The 23,471-nt window shown below is 36.2% G+C and overlaps 1 protein-coding gene across 24 annotated transcripts in view; it reads right to left on the reverse strand.

Moving 5' to 3' along the window:
* Positions 1-23,471, reverse strand: part of Trpm (transient receptor potential cation channel, subfamily M) — a 343,650-nt gene that overhangs the window by 182,150 nt on the left and 138,029 nt on the right. Inside the window, exon 1 of one of the 24 annotated variants that reach the window (XM_074097930.1) lies at positions 14,254-14,762. The exons of the other annotated variants lie outside the window; for them this stretch is intronic. Within the exon in view, the coding sequence (XP_073954031.1) occupies positions 14,254-14,301 (48 nt within the window). The 5' untranslated portion in view covers positions 14,302-14,762. Of the gene's footprint in view, positions 1-14,253; positions 14,763-23,471 lie in introns of those variants that run through there. 24 annotated transcript variants of the gene reach the window in all.

Consider the following 23,471-nt stretch of genomic DNA (forward strand, 5'->3'; position numbering starts at 1 on the left):
GTCCAATTTATTTAAATACGTTCTTTAATTTGAGGGTAGATTTTACTGTATCGTCGGGATGAACATTAAATGTTTGATAGATACGAAACCCAAAATGTTTTTTCTTTCCTTTGATTTTTTCGTACATTTTCTAATATTTTTAATACTTTATCATCCTATTCTTGACGAAGACAAATCCAAAAACACAAAAATCATACATATTGGTCCAACCGTTCTTGAGTTATAAATGGTGTAACTAACACGACTTTCTTTTATATACATAGATATAAATTATAGCTATAGATAAAGATTCTGTTAAATTCAGTAATTCATTCTTAATACAAGCTTTTTGTTGACAGAGTAGGTAGGTACTTAGATTGTCATCAAACCTACAAATGTTTTCTAAATTTCAAGTCGACCACTAGAACTGGGTCAAATTGAGCTTACAAATTTTACCCCGACCAAAAACAACAAACAGGACTTAAACAGGACAAATTAAATAAAAGCTTGTAATAAAAAGGTTTCCTTGGACCCTAATCAATCAATTCCTTAACAAAACCAATCCCTTTAATCTCTCTCATGCAAGTAACAAATAAAAATCTTACACAAAATTAACTAAACTAATTAAATAACTGATTCCTACTCACGCATGTGGAGCAATTCCTTCCCTTGACCAGTTTTAGACGAACCCGACCAGCCTATTGTTTTTATGTGAAGTGAAACAGTTTTCAAAGAAAGTCTGAGGTCTCAGCTAGATGGTTCATCTCTAAGATTCCTTTTAGGTGCCTGGTCTTAACTACGTACATGGAATTTGCATTAGATTACTAGCATTTTGACTAAAGTTCTAGAACTTTTTACCTTTGAAGATTAGCTATGCTAATAGAGAACGTCTTTGAAAAGCGGAGGTATTGTCATCTAATTAATGAATTAAAACTCTATAGATTTTTAATTATACTAGTATTTTATTGCGACATCGGCTGTTCAGAATTCGTAGGTTATATTTCAGGTTCGTAGGTAGGTTCGTAGGTTATGATCATTATTATTACCTATCCTCTAAGAATGAGGTACTCCTATCAAAAAAAATGCGCATTTATACGCGAAGTTTGCAGGTGGTAGGACCTTGTGCAAGGTCCGCCTGGATTGCTACCACCATCTTGCTCGCTAATCCTGCCGTAAAGCAGCAGTGCTTGCACTGTTGTGTTTCGGCGTGGAGAATAAGACAGCCGGTGAAATTACTGGCACTTGAGGTATCCCATCTTAGGCCTCTAGGTTGGCAACGCATCTGCAATTCCCCTGGTTTGCAGATGTTTATGGGCGGTGGTGATCTCTTACCATCAGGAGACCCACTTGCTCGTTTGCCATCCAGTCGTATAAAAAAAAAAAGTTTCATTTCAATCCGTCGAACCGTTATTAGGTAGGTGATTGAGTTACTAACATTAGAACATCTCAACATACAAAAATCTTCACAAATTGTCTCAATATAGTAGGTACTTATAAAAAAACTTAAAAAGCCGTGGTGGCCGAGTGGTTGACCTATGGCCTCTCAAGTAGAGGATCGTGGGTTCAAACCCGGCTCGCACCTCTGAGTTTTTAGAAATTCATGTGCGGAAATTCATTACATTTTAAATTTACCACGAGCTTTACGGTGAAGGAAAACATCGTGAGGAAACCTGCACAAACCTGCGAAGCAATTCAATGGTGTGTGTGAAGTTCCCAATCCGCACTGGGCCCGCGTGGGAACTACTGCCCAAGCCCTATCATTCTGAGAGGAGGCCTGTGCCCTGCAGGACGTATATAGGCTGGGATGGAGATATGGGATACTACTTATAATATTACAAATGAGAAACTGCTTATGTTGCTGTTTTTAGCTTATTCGTGGTCTTATCCCTATCTATGCGTACTAAATAAAGTTCTGATTGTGTTATTTTAGTCAATATTAAGTCAATTTTAAAATTATTCCGTTTTAATTTGCAATAAACGATTTAACACGAACAAGGGTCCTTCGTTAGCGTTGAAATCATCCTTAAACAATTCAAACTCATTTTATTTTATTACGTTTTTTTTATCGTTATTCATCAATCGTTTGAAGCTTAAGAGGCGTTAAAGGGCGCTCAGACCGTCACTTTGGACTGTTTAAGTGATTCAAAGCGATAAAAAGTAGAATTTTCATAGTTAACTGCTGGCTGGCCAGAAAGCATTCAGTCAAAGTCAAAATATCTTTATTCAATTTAGGATATAACAAGCACTTATGAATGTCAAAAAAAATGTACCACCATTTTTGAAATTATTTGACAGTAATAAGAAAAAAAATATTTGTGGCCAGTCTCAATTATTTATTTACGTTAGTTATAATATCAATCAGGTGTCCGAAACTCTTTATTGCCTGGACCCAAACTAAAATAATTACATTCAGAAATAAGTTCCTGTTTAATCTACATCTTCATAAAATGGCTAGAAATAGCTTGACGACGTAATTAATTATTTAAAGAAATAACTAAAGCTATTTTACCAAACTTAGTATATTTTTTCCGAAATTTTAAAAATTTTGATGGCCATCTGTGAGATCAGAAGGCATGCCATGCAATTTGCAAGGTTTTGAAGATAACTACTTCTCATCTAAGAAACTTTTTACATCATAATAGGTGTCTTCAGCTATTATAAAAATCCTATGTTGTGAGAAGTTAATATGGATATTTTTACGCTCGACTGTAGTAGGTTGTGATTGATCACTTAGTCAAGTGTTGATTAATGAGTGCAAAATAGTTTTTGTGTTTACTTAGAAAAACCTTAGGTAACTTCACATAATCAGGTGAAACCAATATACCGTGGCATAGCAGGGAAAATGTTAGGTACTTAATTTGGGTCGTTGTTTATCTCGTAACAAAATAACATAATTTAAGCAATTGATTAAAGTAGTGTTTGTTTTGATTTCAGTTAATCTCAAGGGAACATTCAAAAGGTCTTGTGAAAAACATAAATAACAATTAAGATACTTATATTGTATTGTACTTGTATTGTATTGTAAGCTACTTAATTATACGCAGTTAAACAGTGCAAAGATTCTTAATTAATGACGTTTTATTAAAGTCAGTTAGCGCTGCTCATACTGTTTTTGAGTAGGCGTCCCCTGCTCCGTGCAAAACGCGTCAGCTAGCGTAGGTCCTAAATAGGTCAGACGTAATAATTCAACAGGCACTTGTCCTTTGTTACCGGTGTGTTACCAGCCTGTTAATGTAACGCATAAGTGCCTTGAAATAATGAGTCTATATGTAATTGCCTCTTTGTTCTTATCTCTATGAGACACCTAAAGTTGATTAGTTATAAGCACATTATTATCATAGTATCAATAGGATGTCCACAGTTGGACATAGGACTCCCCCACAGACCTCCAGTTGCTTTGGTTGGAAGTGACCTGCATCCACCGTGGCTGTCAATAGAACTAGTGGGAACACACCGGCGATTAAGCCACGTACGATCATATACGGCGTCACCGCAGCGGCACGCTGGCGGCAAACACGCTAGTGTGCACAAGCCCCAAGGGTTCCTTGGACTACGGAAGCTTAAAATACGCCATCTAACCGTTACAATTAGTATAATTTCGAGGATACCGCCGTTTCCCAAATGACTCGGGATTTGTTATAATGATTCCATGATAAAAATCCATTTATTAGCAGAGTTACAAATCAACACGTTTCCGTGATCAGACGGTAGATGACAAACGTGGAGTACTTAACGATATTAATCTGACATTCAGGCTTTTATTCATGCTTCGTTCCAAATAAAACAAGCTTATTTTGCGAGTTCGTTTCATCAGCTCACTGAAGTGTCTCATGGATTTTCTGAAATCACTAATACTGGTCAAAGGCTTTTGACTTCAAAAGTCATTAAATATAGATAGGTACATTCTTCTTCTTTTTAATTATATATTTTGTTAATTTAATAACAGTGTGTAGTTCAATTTAATTTTATTTTATTAATTGATTTAATTTAGTTTGATTTAATTTTAATTTTGTAAAATTGACTATTGATATCTGACATTAATAAATTGAATAATTGATTGTCACTCGACTTATGTCACTGACAATCGTCATTTGGTGAAATAGAGGCCAAGCAATGAATAACGTCACGGCGCAATCACAAAATTAATCAAACTTTGTGACATTCACATCAACCCGTGAATTCAATCGCGTGCAAAATTACTGCGATCACTCAGTCGAATGGTCTGGAATAATCTAGAACGAAAATTCTTCTTCATTAGTAGGGTAAATATTCAGCGTTTTTGCAGCGTTTTTTTCCTCTTTACTATTTTGACGAGTATTAGGTATTAAAAGAGATTATGCTCAGGATATTTTTTATGAAAACTAAAGACAATACCGCTATCTTATATTTTTTCTCAATGTTATTATTATTTAGAATTTATTTTACAATTCCGTCTAGTTATGTTCAGACATCACAGGCTTTCGCAAGAAAGATTATACACCTATCACGAAATCTTTCAGCTATCATAATATCAAATTCTCTGTCAAGGTTCAACCGTGTATATATTTCCTGATCCTGATAGTTGATACATCCTTCTTTGTTTAACATATATTGTGGAAAAGGGACGCATGAAGTTATAAACTAGTAACAAGGTATGTGCTGATATGAAAATTTGATTTAAGCGTCCCAGTTTCCATTCATGCGTATCTACGTTCCGGGAGTAGTAAATAATGGGAGGTGGGGGGGTGGTTTAGCAGGTTACCGTACGGTAACCTATAGGATAATTTTGTTGCTTGGGGTGCCTGTGACGTGAGGCTAAGGTTAATAACTTGTAGCATAGAATTGCTACAACTGCGTATATGGAAAATGTCCATTTTCCGATATCCTTATACAGGAGGGGGGGGAGGGGTGTCTCTGGCCATGGGGCTTTAAATCCAAGGTTCGATTCTACTTGGCTAACTGAGCTACTTTTGTTCTGCACTTTTTAAAACTGATTTGACGATTAAACTTTGAGGATCAATAAATTATCTAAATTCAAGTTATTCGAAAATGTTACAAAACAAAAGTAACTTAATTTTGGAAGTAGAATCGAATCTTGAACTTCAAGCTCCATGTTCAGAGACACCCTGAATATTATCTGTGTAGAAAAATGAGGAAGCAAACAATACACACCTACCGCGACCGGATCGGCAAACGTGGCAAGCATGGGTGAGCGGTTAGTTCTGAAAGAATGTGACGTCTCTCGATGAGAGCGAAACATAGATGTCGCTAGTGCTGCTGCTTAAGTAGCGTAGGCACAGTAGGTAGTAGAAAAAAAGCAACCTGAGATATGTGTGCATAGGAGAAATTAATTTGTGTCTAGAATCCTGCCCAGCGGTGGTGTAGGGGTTATAGCACGCAGCACGGATTGCTGAGAACCTGGGTTCGATTCCCAGCGCTGGTCTCTTTTTCTGGTTTTTCTGTGCATCCATGTCTCAGTTTGTATTTTCGAAAAATAAAATTCGGTCAATGATTTTCAGTGACTATAGGTTAGAAATGTAGTGAATAATGTTTTGCCATCGAATTTTGTCGAATAAGGGTCTCCCCACTTCCTATCATCATCATCATCATCATCATCATCATCATCAGCCTACAGCAGTCCACTGCTGGACGTAGGCCTCTTCCATAGCGCGCCACAATACTCTGTCTTCAGCCCCTCGCATCTATCGGCCGCCAGCGACCCTCTTAAGGTCGTCCGTCCACCGTGCCTCAGGACGACCTACACTACAGTACGATTACTTCGAATTAACACTTGACAGATGGGCGTGCCTTCAGTCCATTTTTAACTTTGACGTCATACAAATAAAATAATTTTTACATGTTTTGTAAACGTGGGTAGCGGTATACTAAAAACAGCTTTATTTGTATGACGTCAAAGTTGAAAATTGACTGAAGGCACGCCCATCTGTCAAGTGTTAACTCGAATTAATCAAACTGTACGTTTTCCCGTCCGCACTCTATCGACGTGGAATCGGCTTAAGCCGACCAAAAACGCTTTATATCCACGTAATAAGAGCAAAAACAAAAAGAAAGAAAAAAGAAAGAGAGAAAAAACTTCTTCCCGTCGGTAAACGTCGTTTCGCGTCGGCCGAGCCGATCGACGTCTTTTTCGCTCTTATTGCGTGGGCATAAAGAGTTTTTGATCGGCTAAAGCACTAGTCTACTGAAGATTACTAAAGCTAATTCAGAAAACAAGATAAATACGAACTTATCCGACAAAATACGATGCAAAAACATTCACCAGATCTATACCGTGTATTACAGTGGGCAAACACTATTGGTTGGAGGTACGCAGCGCTGGTCTACGTCCAATCCTGTTGTTTACTGTTGAATTTAGATTATTATTTAGCTACCAATAGAAACAGCTACGTTAAAATGAAATCTACGTTCCCCAAGGAAATCATTCACAAATATGTTCTGAGCAAACAGCCTATACCGTGGACGGGGGCAAACAACATTGCAGGCTTTATTTAATAAGCTCTTAATATTAGATGTTAGCTATAGTTGCATGGGGCAGTTTCTGTTGCCTCAGAAGAACATAATGAAAGGAGTAATCAAATTAAAAATATGCCGTCAAATCGTGCCTTTCGAGATGATTTTTCTTTAAAAAGTAGTGTAAAAAGTAAGTAGTACTTATTTAAAATGGCATGAACAGGCAAACCTAACTAAGAAGGTGAGAAAGTTAGTAATTTTGTCAAAAATCTAGCCTGTGTGGGATTTCATGAAAGAAGAAAGAAATAAATAAAGAAAGAAGTAATTTATTCACGTTCACAAAGACACATAAATATAACCAAATTAAATAAAAATAACACTAACCAGCAAGCACAAATATTACAAAAATGAAAATACACGATTTGAAAAGTGAAACGGGTGCTGACTCAAAACATCGGTAATCTCGACTCCGACAAGGGATCGGTATCAGTACCGAATCCGCTTATCGACTTTTATTGACTCCGGTTCTTTCGAGCGATTATTAGTTTCGGCCGATCCGGGTCGGTTCGGTACCGAGGTACTGAAGTACTAATTCGTCCTAATGACTCTTGAATCTGTGAGTCACTCCGGATGTACTTACTAATGGCGAACCGGCTCCGGGGAGCGGCTCTGAAATTGGTATCAGGGATAGCCCTCTTCCTCACGTAATAAATGCTATTAGCCTGAGAGGGACGGCGACGGGATCCGACGTGATTGAACAAAAGTGAAATACGTAAGTGCTGAATCGCCGATCGCGAGTCGCTCGATCCAATAGGTTGGTCGGAGTTAGTAACCCCTCGGAATCGATAAGATTTAAAGGAGTCAATAAGGGATTCGGATCCGCTTAAGGATCTGACTCTTTTGAATCTTCAGATCCGGATTTACCCATCTCTAGCCAACTCGGCATAATGCTGATGACATAATTGACGTGAAGTGTACTGTAGTAGGAGTCATCGTTCCTATTTTCTTATTTTCTCGAGTTTTTTAGCAACGACGGCCAAGTGACACCACAATTGACACAGTGAGTGAGTGAACACACTCTCACACAAATTTATTGAAATTGCGTGCTCAAGTAGGTACCTAGATGCTTTCCCGGTTTGTGTCATCATCATCATCATCATCATCCCAGCCTATTTACATCCCACTGCTGGGCACAGTAGGCTTCCTCTCTCCGGTTTATGTATAGCCTCCATATTTAAAAAGCTGTGAAATATATCGTCGATAAATAAAATAAATGGAGTTTACGCAACATGACAACATCTCCATAAATCATGCATATTTACAGCGGCCTATGTGATGTCGTATGACCACAGGTGTTAATGAAAAATTTATATATTTTTTAACAGCTTCAGAATGCTTTACCGGATTCACTTTAATTATTAAATAAATCCTTTTTTAACTGAAAAAAAGATTTTGTGTCAATATTGCTTTGCTTCATAAATTGAGTAAATCAGGCGCAGATGCATGACCATGAACTTATATGAAATATGATGTTGCTTGCAACTCAGCCTTTGAAGAAATCATGTATTAGAAACTTTGCAATTTTTCGGGATAAGAACTGTCCTTTGTTCTTTCCAGGGTTTCAAACTATATTCATACTAAATTTTATCCAAATTAGTTCTGCAGTTTAAGTGTAAAGACATACACACAATATTATGCATGAATGGATAAAGAAGAACAATGTCACTGTGACGTTTCAGATCATGAAAAAACAGCTGAAGTGAGCTGTTCCGACTTAAGTCTTACTTTTAAACGATACGTAATAAACGCATTAATTGAGTATCCCAATCCGGTTTTAATTTTTTAATAATATTTAAATATTTAGATAATACTAATACTATTGTATAATTGTTTTTTTAGTGTTATTTATTATTATTTTATTAATTTAGATTTTTATAGTAATGTAATGTTGTAATTTTCTCTCTGTGTACTTAGTCATATCAAATAGATAATTCATTGAAGTATGATAATACTTAATTTTTAAGAAACTATTGAAATTTGAATTCAATTATCAATGTTCTTTGTGTGTAGACTTTTGAGTTGAGTACAACAGAGGCAACTCTTTAATTGGTTTCTGTCCTCAAACAGCGGCCCAACATTTAACCTCTTAATTAGGGATAGCGCTCAGCATGCATAAATTGCACTTGCTTTCAATCTGTACTTATTGCAAGTACTAAAAATTTACTGAATTTACTGAGTACTTTACTTATCTATACTATCGGACGTCTATGGGCCAATCAACTTTTTTACCGACACTAATCTGTCCGCGACATTTTTCAAACAATTGCAGATTTTTATAAGTAACCATGTTTTTTCTGTAATTTAATAGATGGTGTACATGAATACATGCCATCCTACGTATGTTCAACCTATTAAACCGTGAAATATCTTGTTGGAAGCACGATTTTTTGGTAACGCCAGAGACAATTTTGGTAACGCAGGAGACGCCCAAAGTGTCGGTAAAATAGTTGATTGACCTACATTCTTATGTTACAGAAATAAACTTTGTTTGTATGTTTTTACGTAAAGATAATATCTGGAACTATCTTCAATAAATTACATAATGTGTACAAAGTAGAAATATGCATGAAATCAGATTAATTTTTTAAACGGAGTGATAAGGATTACCAATTTTTATTGGTATAAAAAAATCCCGGAAGCTTAGCACAAATTGTGAATCAAACACGCTTCAGAGTGCGTCTTCATAAATAGCAGCACAGAAAGGTAAACACTTCAAATTCACGCCGCATTTTCATTATTATATAGGTATCGAAGAGAATATTTATTAACTAATGCGGTTGGTCGAACTTAACACATCTTAGCTCCACTTGCTAATGAAAATGTGACATAATTTAAGTCAGGGTTTCTCAAACTTATGGCTCCACGTACCCCTGTTAAAGTTTCTAGACGATAGCGACCCCCCCCCCCCGAAGAAAGTAATAAAATTGAATGTTGGAGAAACTAAAAATAAAAAATACAATAAGACTCCAAAAACCAATCTTAAACATCTTGCTAGTCTTGCAGCCTGGTGGTTTTTGGAGTCACGTAAGCCTTGTCGCGAACCCCCTACCGTCGAATAGCGAACCCCTAGGGGTTCGCGTACCCCACTTTGAGTAACCCTGATTTAAGTAAACATGTAGCAGTTACTTCATTCGTACACACAGCATTATTTCAAGTGTTTACAATTTTGATCAATAAGCATTTTGTTATTAAACAAATATGAAAGGGACAAATGTAAATACCTACTGGGTGCGGAACAACCCTCTCTGAGCGCTGAGCGTGATGTGTTTCTATTCTATCATATTCGCATACTGACATACGACGCGGCAAAACGTAATTGTACTCTATAACCGCTCGAAGAATCCATTTTGAGGAGGAGTCGCGGTTGTAAGGAGAATATTTGAATGTAGGGATTTTGCGTTTACGATTAAAATGTCTTTGCGGGCTTTGGGGCACATTTATTGACATTTTCATTTCCTTACAATACGACGAATGGGTTGCACTGAACATATTGTATTCTGTCATCAGAATCTTAAATTTTAATGCGTAAAACATCTGCAATCTTATCATTTTATTCATAGACAATTGTGTAGCTTTAACTGTAAGTTTGACATTGACCCTTGCAGGCATACGTAAAACATTTATTTTGCTATGACAGGTTTGCAATTTGTTTATGATTATTATCCTATTTTATCTAGGAATGAAATAACGTTGCTTGTTAGGCTCCGTGCCATAGAAGCAAATTATGCCATAGTTGAAAGCAAATTTAAAACTAAATAGTTTTCCTTGAAGTCATTCTGTTTTCTTTTTAACCCCCGACGCAAAAAGAGGGGTGTTATAAGTTTGACCGCTATGTGTGTCTGTGTGTCTATGTGTCTGTATGTCTGTATGTCTGTGTGTCTGTCTGTGGCACCGTAGCTCTTAAATTGGTGGACCGATTTGAATGCGGTTTTTTTTATTTGAAAGCAGGTTTTCTAGCGATGGTTCTTAGACATGTTTTATCAAAACGCCTGAAAAAAACGCCACCAAAAAGACAACAAAAAAGTAAAAAATAATTATGCACTACCTAGCTGTTTCCCGCGACTTCATCTGCGAAGAATTCGTTTATCCCTATCCCGCGGGGACTATGCTGATTTCCCGCAAAATTAGCCTAAGTTAATTTAGTACAAGTACCTAGTAATATTTTTTTATCTATGCGTCGTCGTTGTCGGGGGACCGCTAAGGTTAACAGGAAACTAAAGTACATATGTTGTATTTTTAAAGTATTAACCTTAGCTTTAAAAAAAAAAAAATAAGTTTTTTTTTACTCAATATAAGATTATTTAAATTAAAGTTTGTAATGACGTTTTTTCTGTTCTTCTGCATCATTGATCTTGTCCCACATAGCTGGTTGTAGCTTGATTCCCCTTCAATAATTAATTTAAGCCATGATTGTAATCGAAAGATTATCTATTCAACTGGTTGTTGTTATGTCATTAGTAAATAGCACTACTTTACTTAATAGGATTAATAATCCATGCATATCAATGACACTTCAAATTGCTGTAGAAACGTAGCAAATTAAGCATTTATGTATTTCCAAAATCTGAATTAAATCAATACTATCTAAGTTTAAGTACTGAGTGAGAAAGAGAGAGAGAAACATTTATTTACACATATTCGATACACATAAAAATACATTAGATGGAAAGAATAAAAATAACATCTGTTGAAAACGTTGAATTAATTCCTAACTTCCCGCTAGATGTCGCTGTACTTGATTCAAACTAACTATCGTTTGTTTTACTAAGCAACTTCATGCATGTAACGAATTATTATAAAGTTTCCTTTATTACTCGCTAGATGGCGCTGTACTAGGCGACCAACTAGCTAATGTTTGTTTCTATAATGTTATCTTATACTTTGTTTTTTTTTTTAATTAAATTGAGTTTTGGCAGAGCAACAGTGTATGATTTATACAACATCGAATAGTATAAAGTGGGCCCCACTCAGCATAATGTTACGGCAAGCCACACCGCTGTTTTTCAATGGGACCCATTTAAAAACTAAAACATTAAAGAACATACAACACACTATGACGACACGAACGCAAGTGGAAAGAAGTTCGCAAAGAAACTTTCAACCGGAAGCATATAATGGCAACACTCGATCAGTTTAACCATTTTCGAAACAATTAAACCTCAACAAGTCAGACCAGGATTGTAGTGTAATAATTTCAATAATAATGATTATTGTTTCGCTATATGTAGATAATGCATTGAATTTCTTTGAACTTCAAAATCTGTCTAGGTATTTCCATTGTCCCGATGTTGAATTTGGAAAACTCTGGATAGTTAGAATAATCAAACGGTTTCATGTGAAGTTTCAGGATCAAAATTCGAACCTCACAAATCGAAAAGAGAACGTCTCTATGAACCGACAAAAGCAAACTTCTAATTTTTTCGCTGATGGATACATTTCGTTAACGAGCCAAGTTCATCCTCGAGTTGACCTTTAAGTCGTTGCCATTAAAAGTTACATTTAAAGCAAATAAATGGTCCTTATAGATTAAGTCTGAAGTATTGGAATGGTTCCGTTAGTTTTATTTTTTCTTAGGAAGAAAGTAAAATGCATATATATACGAGTAGCAAATAACGAAGCTACGGCATATTATGGTCTTAATTACTATTGCAAAATGAGAGCTCGGCTCGGAGTTGAAACTCCGGAACATTGACTGACCAAACGAAATTAGGTATGCCATAATAAAATTTATGACAATGTTTTGTGAGAAGGGTCCAACATTAGATGCAAATGTATGAAGGTATTGACTGAAAATCCGCGCTGTAATAGGAACGAAATACTGCAGTATAATGTTGAGTCAAGTTTCTATTCGACATCAGCATTTTTTTTATAAATTGTGTATTTCGAATAAAAAAAAATATTGTGTAATGTATGTCGAATAAAGTTATGTCTAAGTACGTTGTCTTTGTCTATGTAGAAGGTGACATTACATACAAGAGTCAAAAATTCTAGTCTGCAATATTTCTAGACGGAACCCTACTAACAAAAGAAATTGCGTCTACGGCAAACAACATCCCAAAATGGCGTTCGTTAGAACTTCTATTTATTCAATCGTCGTCGTAGTAGGTAGGTATTTGTTAGCGGCATTCGAGCGGTCATTCTCCAGATTTGTGCACTCATCTAAATATTTGTAAAGCCCGAGCAGGAATTAAAAAACCTGCCCTGGGGGCGTTATATCAGCATTAATTATAGCAACACTAAGTACAGTCGTACATATGCTGATTGGCTAGTGCAAAAGTATTATATGTTAGTATAGATTATTGATGAAATAAAATCACGTTTAATTTACAACATCTACTCTACATACATGTTTTAAATTAAAATGAAACCACTAATTTTCAATTTTAATATCAATCATTTTATTATTAAATCTAACATTCAGTTGTGTATTCGACTAGCTGCGAATTTAGCCAGATGATTGCGTGAACCACTTGCGTTTCGTTTTAATACGCACTATTATACCTACACACTATATGATGTACTTACATGTCATGTTGACATCAAAATCGGTAATGTTATTTAGAGGAAATAGAATGAATCCTTCAGACTTTCTCTCCGAAAAATACTTCGTCATATTGTAAATCACTTTTCTTAACTTAACAAATAACTTACAATATCCAAGCAATATACCATGCACAATCGATACTTAGCTTTGACAGCAGTGAAGAAATTTACTGTTAACAGTTGAAGAAATTAGTTCCAGTAGTTTTCCGCGATATGGCGAGGTTTTTTAATTCCTGGTCGGGCTTTACGCCATGTGATGGTAAAATAAGGAAATAAAAGGCTGACTGAAATATAACACTTGAGACTCTTATTCATGCAAATAAATATATTGATTAATTGATCGATTATGTTTCTCTTCAAAAGTGGTGCGTTAATTTGACTGGAATACAGAAATCTGGAGAGTTAGTAAGTACGAGTGAAATCTCAAACCACCAAGGAAGCATCAAGCAATAGAAATGCCAAAAACTAAATACAGGTTATATTTACTATTATACACTACGTAAGTAAAGAAGAGGATAATAATGATAATTTGGATCACGGTCATGTATGTAGTACCTAAGTATCCATTGACTATCGTTTCTCTTCATTATGATTTAAATTCGGGTTTTGTTCCGCGTACCTTGATTTTCTGCGTACCTAAAAACAAGGTATGCGGGAAAAACCCGAATTGAAATAATAAAATTAGTGATGACGGCGATAGTTTAAATCATTGCATCATTTCTCTTGATTGTAAACGGGCTTTTAATTCCTGTGTTCATTTAAATGCTTCATTTATTTCACTGCCGTCCGAGGAATGAATCGATTATGATTAATTTCATTCGAATCTAATACCAAGATAATGTTTCTCAGATGTATCTTAACTGTACTCTAAGAAATAGTTAAACAACAACGGCTATAAATACTGTAAACGAAGCAGCTGTTCTGATGAATGGAACCCTCCACAAATATTTTTACCCGACGTCTTAACAAGTACCATTTTGAACCGGTGAATTTGAGAAAAAAGAACATTTTGTATCAGGTAAGGGAATTATATGTACCTACTTTCATAAAGTAAGGGGTGATTATGATTATGATACAAAATACCTACTACTTCTCCATATTAAAACAAAGATATTTGAAATTATCGAGATAACAAAGCCAGTAGCATCAAGAACGAATGTTTTGCGAAATGCACTGAATGTTTTGATCACTCTTTTCAAAACTATTAACAATGAGACTTACCTTAATAAATTTAACAAATCCATCACATATATTACCACTGCTATTCATTGTTGGATAACTCTTGTTTACATTTCATACTCGCACACTACCATGTTCCACAATTACGTATTCGTTTATTATTAAAACAAATGACAGTCATTTATTACACAAATGATTTTAATTTTAAAATACACATTATTACATAATGTCTTAAACTTTCGTGATTTTCACTCATAGTCAAAATACGTGGTCTACTCGTGACCACGGCCACTGTCACATGCCGAAACGTCGAGGCGAGGTAAATATTACTCGTGTATGTTAGCGTGATAAGTCCCTGTGCGTGGTATTTTGACACATTATTACAGTCATAGCACTAAATTTACACACATATGCACACTCACATTTCCCAATTTTTGTCAACATTAAATGAAACGCAAAGATTATAAACTCTAAAAGTATCAAAATAATACACGAATTCGTTTGTCACTTTGACTTTTAGGTTAAGCGGCCTACATTATTTTGTTTGTCTCAGAATAACAACTCACGCGCAACCATATATGAGAGTGTGTATACTGGTAACGCGCAACTGTCGCATTGGAACGATCAAGACGTGGAGTGGCGCAAGTGTTGCCAATTTTAACCTGATTTAAAAAAAATAAGGAATGGTTTGTCAATGTTGCCAGACTAAACTTATCGATTATCGTGTACAGTCGAACAAACAATCATATACCAGGGGCAAACCTTTGTGCTAATAATTTAATGTTGAGATCCTATACTTTTGTTAAGGAAATCATAATGAAATTGTTTAGGTACCGGGAGGTACATAAATCAGTTTGTTCGACTTCACATCCAATATCGACATTCACAAATTCGATTTTTAGCCTGCTTCTACACTACATATTATCATCAAAAACTGATGACGAAGAAGATTTTAGACATTGCATTATCAAAAATAACTCATATTTTTTTCTTGTGGCAACCCAACTTCACAGCACTGCATCCATCCCTTTCGTAAAGAACTATTTTGTCTTGCATCTTTCAAGTAACCGTCGCCACTAGCGAGTACATTGGGTGATACAAAAGCGAAGAGCGAATTATGTATACTGGGTGTGGCCTGTAATACGAGCAAAAAACTAAAACTAAGATCATCCTCGTCAAACTGAACAACATTAGTTCAGCAACTTTTAAAAAAGAACTAATGGCATACATGTCTTAAGCCGAGTTTAGACTTGCAAGAAAAATCGTGCAAGTTGCATTACATTGCGAGGCCGTAAAGCCAACGAGTTCGTAGTGGTCAATCGAGCGCCGCAATGTAACGCAACTTGCACTATTTTTCTTGCAAGTCTAAACTCGGCTTTACAGACTGAAAGTGCGTAAATAAGTGGTTCTGATAATAAGTTCTACTTTTTAAAGAGGTTTCGCACTACGTTCGATTCGAATCACATTACACATCATCTAAATCGCCACTGTTTTAAAAGCACTACTTTAACAAGCAACACTTAATTTACCCAGGGCTATTATAATAAAGTTCACTCACGAATGTTCCAGCCACTAACATTAATATAAGCTAACACTTGATTACTAAAACAAACCTTAATCAAAAAGGGTCAAAGCTGGCAGTTGAATAAGCGCAAGTTGTCGTTTAATAGATGGCGTGAATGCAAATTGCAAACAGTGCAGCCAATCCGAACGCGGTAGCTCTATTACTAAGTTTCCATCCGTAACCCGACCTCGGTTATACAAGGACGAGCCCAGAATTGAGTCCTTGTCCGTCGAGGCTGGCAAGCTGTAAAATTACAATATAGATTGCCTTCTCTTTAAAGCGACGGTCAAGATTAGCTTTTGGCATGTGTAATTATCACCATCAGTGTCAGATGAAAGAAGGATAAGGTCAGAAGGAGTCCAGTATTGTTCAAAGGCTCTCTTAGAATATCGCAATGAACGACAACTTGCTACTTACATATCCATCACGTGCTTGCTACTTTCGCTATGTTGGCTACCTATCTACAGCCCAACCACCAACACTAATATATGACACAAGATAGCATAAATATCTGATACGACTCTTTTTCTAAGGGCGGTAGGACGTGTCAGATATTACTGCGCGCTCCGCTGTGGCTGATATTAATGCAGGTATTTGCACATATATATGTTTTGTTTGACAAAAATAAAGGGGTATATACAATAGTAACTAAATGTTTATTTTGGTCGTTAGTCTTACATGTGGTACCATGGTGAAGGGTTATGTCAATGATGAACTTTAGTTGAGTTCGAAACGCATCAGCGTAGTTTGGTCTGGTGCTGATGTTAATGTGATGAGCACTGAACTGCATGAACACATATTTGTTGCATAGATATTATCGTAAGATCGCGGGTGACCAAAGTAATTGTTTACAAGTGCTTCATTATAATGGACCTCCGCAAAGTAACGCCTGATTCATTGAAGAAAGATTGTAAACCTTGGTTTATTGGTGATACAAACTTGGTAATTCGGTGATACGAGTACTCTTGTGCTGAGCTCACAAATTAAATCGCTGCCAATCCGATTGCAAGCATCAAAACTGACAGCTGCAATCGATTTTATAGCTTGCGTTCCTCATAGTGAGATCCATGTGAGATCTGTGTAAGATAAAGTAGTATCACCGATAAGCGAAGGTGAAACGTATGAGTGGACTGTAATAAATAACTAAAAGCAAACGAAGAAATAATATGATGAAATTGAAATATACTTGATAACACAACCACACAACACGACGCAATAATGACAAGTAACAGAAAAATATACAAAACAAGAACTTTACAAAAAAATACAACAAAAAAGTATAAAACTCCAAGGAGTTTGCTACAGAAGGTTTAATCAAAAGCTTATTTTCTTAGTAGTATAAGCAGCATGAAATGTATAATATGTTGTATTGACCGTGCAACGCGGAACTGGCCTGGGCAAGCCTACAAACTGGGCTAATGGCTTCGTCTAGGTCACGGGAACCCGCTGGATACTGCCAGTGCGAGATCTTTGAAACTTATCATAATTTTACTATAGATAGTGCAACGAGAGTTGAAGTGAATGATTACACACAGCTACATGAAGAACTTATCGCGTAAAAGGTGAATGAATGAAATGAATGAGTGAAAACGTTCGGCCCCAATGACACAACGTCTTCGACTTTTTAGTTCTTACATAGGCATAGGCCAGTGACACGTATTTGTGACTGCTGTGGGATAATGCGCTATGCCTAGCGTAAGAGCTTAGTGGATCGCATTCGGCTCCGGCAACGTTCCGCTAACCCCACGCTATGCCAGCCTTTAGGAGGGACGAATTATTTTGATACGACATGCGTATCACTGGCATAGGAGTAAGAACTAAAAAGTCACAGACGTTGTGTTACTGCCACCGGAATGTATTATGCCTGTGACACGTATACGTGTCACTGACATAGAAGTGACTGCTGTGGGATATGCGGAGGCATAGCGTAAGAGCTTAGTGCATCGTTGCCAGGGCCGAACATGTGAATGTCAAAATCCCGCTGTTATTACATGACATATCTAGGATCTACGTTTTTTAGATTATTTGCTAAACTACTTAACACCAGTTCTCTTTTGGCTAAATTCAAATAGAGTGTGCCTTTATTGCTAGTGTAACCTAGCCTCAAATAAACATTGTAGTCTAAAGCTTACAGTAAATTGCACTCCTACTGTATATCAAAGGCAATCTCCACGTTCCCGTGAATCTGGCTCATGGAATGCAGCAAGGATACGCCATTTTAATGTTAAGTCGAGTCAGTAATGCCACAGAATACATAATAAATACGCTCACTGGAGTAGTATTTGGGCGTTTTAAAAAAACTGTACCTTTTAGTTCAAAATTTATTTAATTTTGTTCATACAAATTTTATGAGTCAGTTTTGTGACGCCCATTACCGAGTGTATGAAAAAAACGTCACGAAACTGTCATTTTTTAATGGGACATTTTTTAAACTATCTATCAGAATCGATTGTGCTCTTGATTCTGTGTAGGAAAAACTATGTTTTTTCTAAAATTGAATTCAAAGTAGCGGTACCATGGGACACTTGACACCAATTGACCTAGTCCCGAACAAAGCAAAGCTTATACTATGGATACTAGGCAACGGATAAACATATTTATATAGATAAATATATAGGTACTTAAATAGTTAAATACATATTAAACATCCAAGACCCGAAAACAAACATTCGTATTATTGATACAAATATCTGCCCCGACCGGGAATGAACCCGGAACCTCAAGCTTCGTAGACTGGTTCTCTAATCACTGGGCCATCCGTTCGTCTTGTTTTAATATTATGTTTTCTGTATTTAATTGATTTGTTCAAATCAAAAAAACATGGAAAAAATATAAATACAGTCGAACATAAAGTCTCCGTTTTTGAAGTCGTTTAAAAATCTATTTTTCTTTCTCTTTTAATAATTTCCGTATATATATTTGATCGATGTTCAAAGTTTACGGCGTCAAATCTGAAGGCACCGTAGTGCCCCCGCCAAGACGAAAAAAAATAAGGCTGGGCACCAGCTACCATTTGTCGAACCGTTTCGTCGTGTATTTTCAAACCTAGAATTTACAGGTTCATGATGAAGTTACTCCGACTTCATCATGAATCAAAAATTCCGCGACAAAAATATTATTTGTTCAGTCAATCTTTAAGACACTTTGTACCTTACAACATTTTTCTTGTCCAAACTCGAGAAGAAATTGACGTATAAGTACTTGAAGAAACTGAACTGCGTATCAGTGGAACCTTTTCGCTGATATCGCTATTCTGACATTTTGGCCAAGGAAAACATCATTATAGTTGATTGTGAACCGAACCTTCGGGATTCAATTTCCTTAACTGTGCTCATCAAGAATCACCAAATCGTAAAATCACGTCAGCTGTATTAAGACAACCTTACTTAAATAACTAATGCGAAAAATTTAATAAAGCTAATACGAAAATATGGCTCGAACATTTTTCCTTTGCCCTAATAAGGCGAGGTTTTTTTAATAATGTCGCCAATTCCCTTGTCGTTATAAGTAGATGAAACCTTTTGACGTTGTTTTACCCAAATTCTTATAATCTGTTTGACTGTTGTTTTTCGCAGTTATATAGACAAAATTTTATTTATAAGTTTTTTTTTGTGTTAATAATTACATATCTTCTGCTTTTACTTTCATTTGAAGAAAATTCTCTGCAACAATCTATTAAATAAGTTCTTAAGCCAAACTTAAATTCGTTATTGGGAGGGTGCGAAGTACTAGGTGAGGGTAATGAAATCTATCGCAGCGCTCATAGTGGCCAAAAGAAGAAAAATCTAGGCTCTGTCATCTAGGGTCTGTCATACTCATTATGAATCTGTCATTAACAAAGCAATTTGTATAGAACATGAAACTACCGTGAGACTCACTCATCATCATATCATGCCTATATACGTACTGCAGGGACAGCCTCCCTCAGAATCTTGCCATAGTTACCAGTGCGGATTAACTTCATTGAATTGCTTCGCAGGTTTGTCAGGTTGCTCACGATGTTTTCCTTCACCGCCTCTGGTAAATTTCATGTAAGCACATGATTTAGACTCAGAGGTGCGAGCCGGGGTTTGAACACGACCCTCGCTTGCGTGTGCAAACCACTAGGAGAAGAAGGGCTACGAAATAGCCCGAAACATGTCGAGCTAAACTCGGTTTAAGACGTGAGTTATCCGTTACAATATCATTTAATTTGTATAGACTTTAACTACCTAATTTTAGTAATAGATGTTTGTGTTATGATGCGAGCTTGAATTATTGAACACTGTCCCTGTTTTGTTCTTAATTCCTCTACATCTCGGACATGTCCAATAACAATTTTCCTTATGAAACGGTTTGTGGTTGAAATTTTATATTGAGTGATACCCACAAAACCGGTCTTCAAAATGAGTATCATTCTTTATCTGAAAACGATATTTAATTTATTACTAGCGATATAAGAACAATTATAAATTAATACGTTGTAGGTTTGATTTGTGTCACAATGTCGCGATGAAATTTCAAAACGTCAGAGCATCAGAGCCAAAAAAGTTGCGGACGCTAGGTGGCGCTGATGTCGTGCACAGAGCCAATAGATCAAGTTGGTAAGCTGGCTGTCTAGTCATTACAGGCGCCACGTGATTTTAGCTATATTTCTCTTATATTGGCTCTATTTATTAATGTTTTAAGTAAGATTCAGAGCCATTCACAACATATTGAATTAGAAAAATTAAAAAAATTACAAACACATTTATGGTCTTCCAAAAATCGGAATTACCTAAAATTTTATGTGAAGTTTGGCGCACCGGTGCTCTTTGTTCATTACGTCAAGTTGGCATATTCATGGATACATCTAGAATTTTCCTTCTCATTTGGACCAGTAAGTGTAACTTGGCCTGAAAGCGAATGCTTGAATAGTGCACTCGGAAATTTGGACGGAAGCCAGAGGCGCTGGAAAACTCAATTGGAAGAAACTCGCATTGTAAGGGTGTGTTCTATTACCCTAAGCGGAGTGGAGACATAATTATAGATCGGTCTATCGCATTATTTAAAATCCACATCTCGCCTTAAACGTCGCTGGAGCTAAAGCAGAAAGCCCATATATGTATGTAACGTAGGTATGTACACTCTTTATTGTAAGTACAAAAGAAAAGAAAAAAAATAACAAACTTTGAGAGATACTTTTGACGACCGCTGGCTAAGTGGTTAGAGAAGAGTTCGAATCCCGGCCGGTGCAGATATTTGTATGAATAATAAGAATGTTTGATCTCGGGTCTTGGATGTTTAATATGTATTTAAGTATGTATTTATCTATATAAGTATGTTTATCCGTTGCCTAGTGTCCATAGTACAAGCTTTGCTTAGTTTGGGACTAGGTCAATTGGTGTCAAGTGTCCCATGATATTTATTTATTTATTTATTTACTTGTACAAAAGCAGCCTTATCCTTATATACTTCTTTTCCCCAGCTCAGTTGGATTTTTACAGAGGGTAAGTATGGTTCAATAAAGTCTATGTTTTACATGCGTACCATTATTTACTTATATAATTCTATAAAAACACAAAAAAATGTGTGCACCGCTAAACACTGGTCAACCGTCTCATTTTTAGGGGTCCGTACCCAAAGGGTAAAAACGGGACTCTATTACTAAGACTCCGCTGTCTGTCCGTCTGTCACCAAGCTATATCTCATGAGCCGTGATAGCTTGACAGTTTAAATTTTCACAGATTATGTATTTCTGTTGCTGCTATAACAACAAATACTAAAAACAGAAAAAAAAAATTAAGGGGGACTCCCATACAACAAACGTGATTTTTTTGCCGTTTTTTGCTCGATATTAACAATGACAACAGGTAGACGCTTGAAATATTAACAGAATATTTAGTCGTATAGGTATTCACTTTAAAAATAAATTATTAAATTAAAATAAAATAAAAATTTAAGGGGGGCTCCCATACAACTAACGTGTTTTTTTTGCTAATGTCTAATGTTGTAGATAAGGAACGGAACTCTTCGTGCTAGAGTCCTGCTCGCACTTGGCCACTTTTTCTGGACACACTACTGTAAAAATATCCGAATATTCTGATACAGTTTTTTTAGTTATCTAAGAAACTCTATCTCTACAGCCAATTCGCAGAAAATGTGACCAGAAAAATGAGACGGTTGAATAGCTCGAAAAAATTACCCAGAAGTTGTCAAATACCGTGGTCGTATCCGGAATAGCATATGTTATAACTTAAAGTTGGAGAACTACTGAACCAAATATGTTCAAAGGGTTGCTTTTATTTGAAAATGGACACCCTTTCCGTAAAAGTTTCGTGCGAGTTCTACGCAAATAGTTGAATTTACATAACTTTATCGGCACGAAAAGGTAAGGAAAGTTTTTCTTGAAAAACTTGGGTATGCAAACAATTAGGCGCGAATAGTTGAAACGGTTTGAAATAAGAATAATATACACTATATTTGATTCCGTCGTAAGTACCTTTATTTGTTAGATAATAATATGACGTAGGTAGGTACATACATTTAATTTATTTATCAATAAAAAAGATACAGCTTTACACACACACAAAAATCACGCCTGTATTCCCAAATGGGGTAGGCAGAGCACACGAAACGTTACAGCTTCGGAGCCACTTTTAGCAATTTTAAGTTTTAAGTTTGACAAAAACAGTACAATACGAGTAGTGACAGGTTGCTAGCCTGTCGCCTACGGTATACCTTAACTTATAACCTTAGTCGCCTCTTACGACATCCACGGAAGAAATGGAGAGGTGTAATTCTAACTCGACACCACACGGGCACAAAACACAGATTACAGCTACGCTACGGGTAGCGGGTACGGGGGCGGCGTTACAGCTTTACAGTTCCAAAATATAACAGATTCTAAAAAAATGTACCTACAATGGATTTGAATGATCTATTCAGACATCCTACACCATAGGATTAGACGAGGAAAAAAATGCCGTAAATAACGAGACGTACCCTAATATTTTTATAACAGTTTGTCCACTTAATTAATATCTAATCTTAAGCAAAATTACATCTTTCCAGCACAAGCAGTCTCTGAGCTAAGCCGCGCACAGACAGGCGAACGGACAGACGGATAGAAAGACGAACGGACGAACATGGAGAAACTAAAAGGGTCCTGTTTGGACTACGAAACCCTAAAACATGATAAGTATGTGCGGAAAATTAAAAAATCGCTTTCACAGCTAATTGAATTTTTATCTACAGTTTTCCGTAAACATGATACTATTTCCTACTCGTAAAGTGGTGAGTAGTCGTGATATGCGACTTCAATGAATTGTGTCTTATCAATCAGATAATTTAGTCTTAATACTCGTAAAAGTTTACACCTGTCATCCGGTACGACCGCACTGACGAAATCGAATGATTTAATCAATCAAGGTGTTAGTTATCACGACAGAGGATGTATGATCAATGATCATTGACAACCGAGAATCTGATTTTAGAGTTCCAAATTGGCTATGTAAAGTTTTTTGACGAGGTGCTAAATATATTTTTTATCGACAGTCGCCGTCATAAGGATCGAGGAACTGCAACTGTTCTATTTTTAATAAATAATAGGAGATAAAGGGGATAAATATTTCCAATAAATAATAGGAGATAAAAATAGAACAGTTGCAGTTCCTCGATGCTTATAACGAAGACTGTCGAAAAAATATATAATTAGAACCTCTTAAAAAAACTTTAC

The sequence above is a fragment of the Choristoneura fumiferana genome, chromosome 14, assembly GCF_025370935.1.
Source record: "Choristoneura fumiferana chromosome 14, NRCan_CFum_1, whole genome shotgun sequence".
NCBI lineage: Eukaryota > Metazoa > Arthropoda > Insecta > Lepidoptera > Tortricidae > Choristoneura > Choristoneura fumiferana.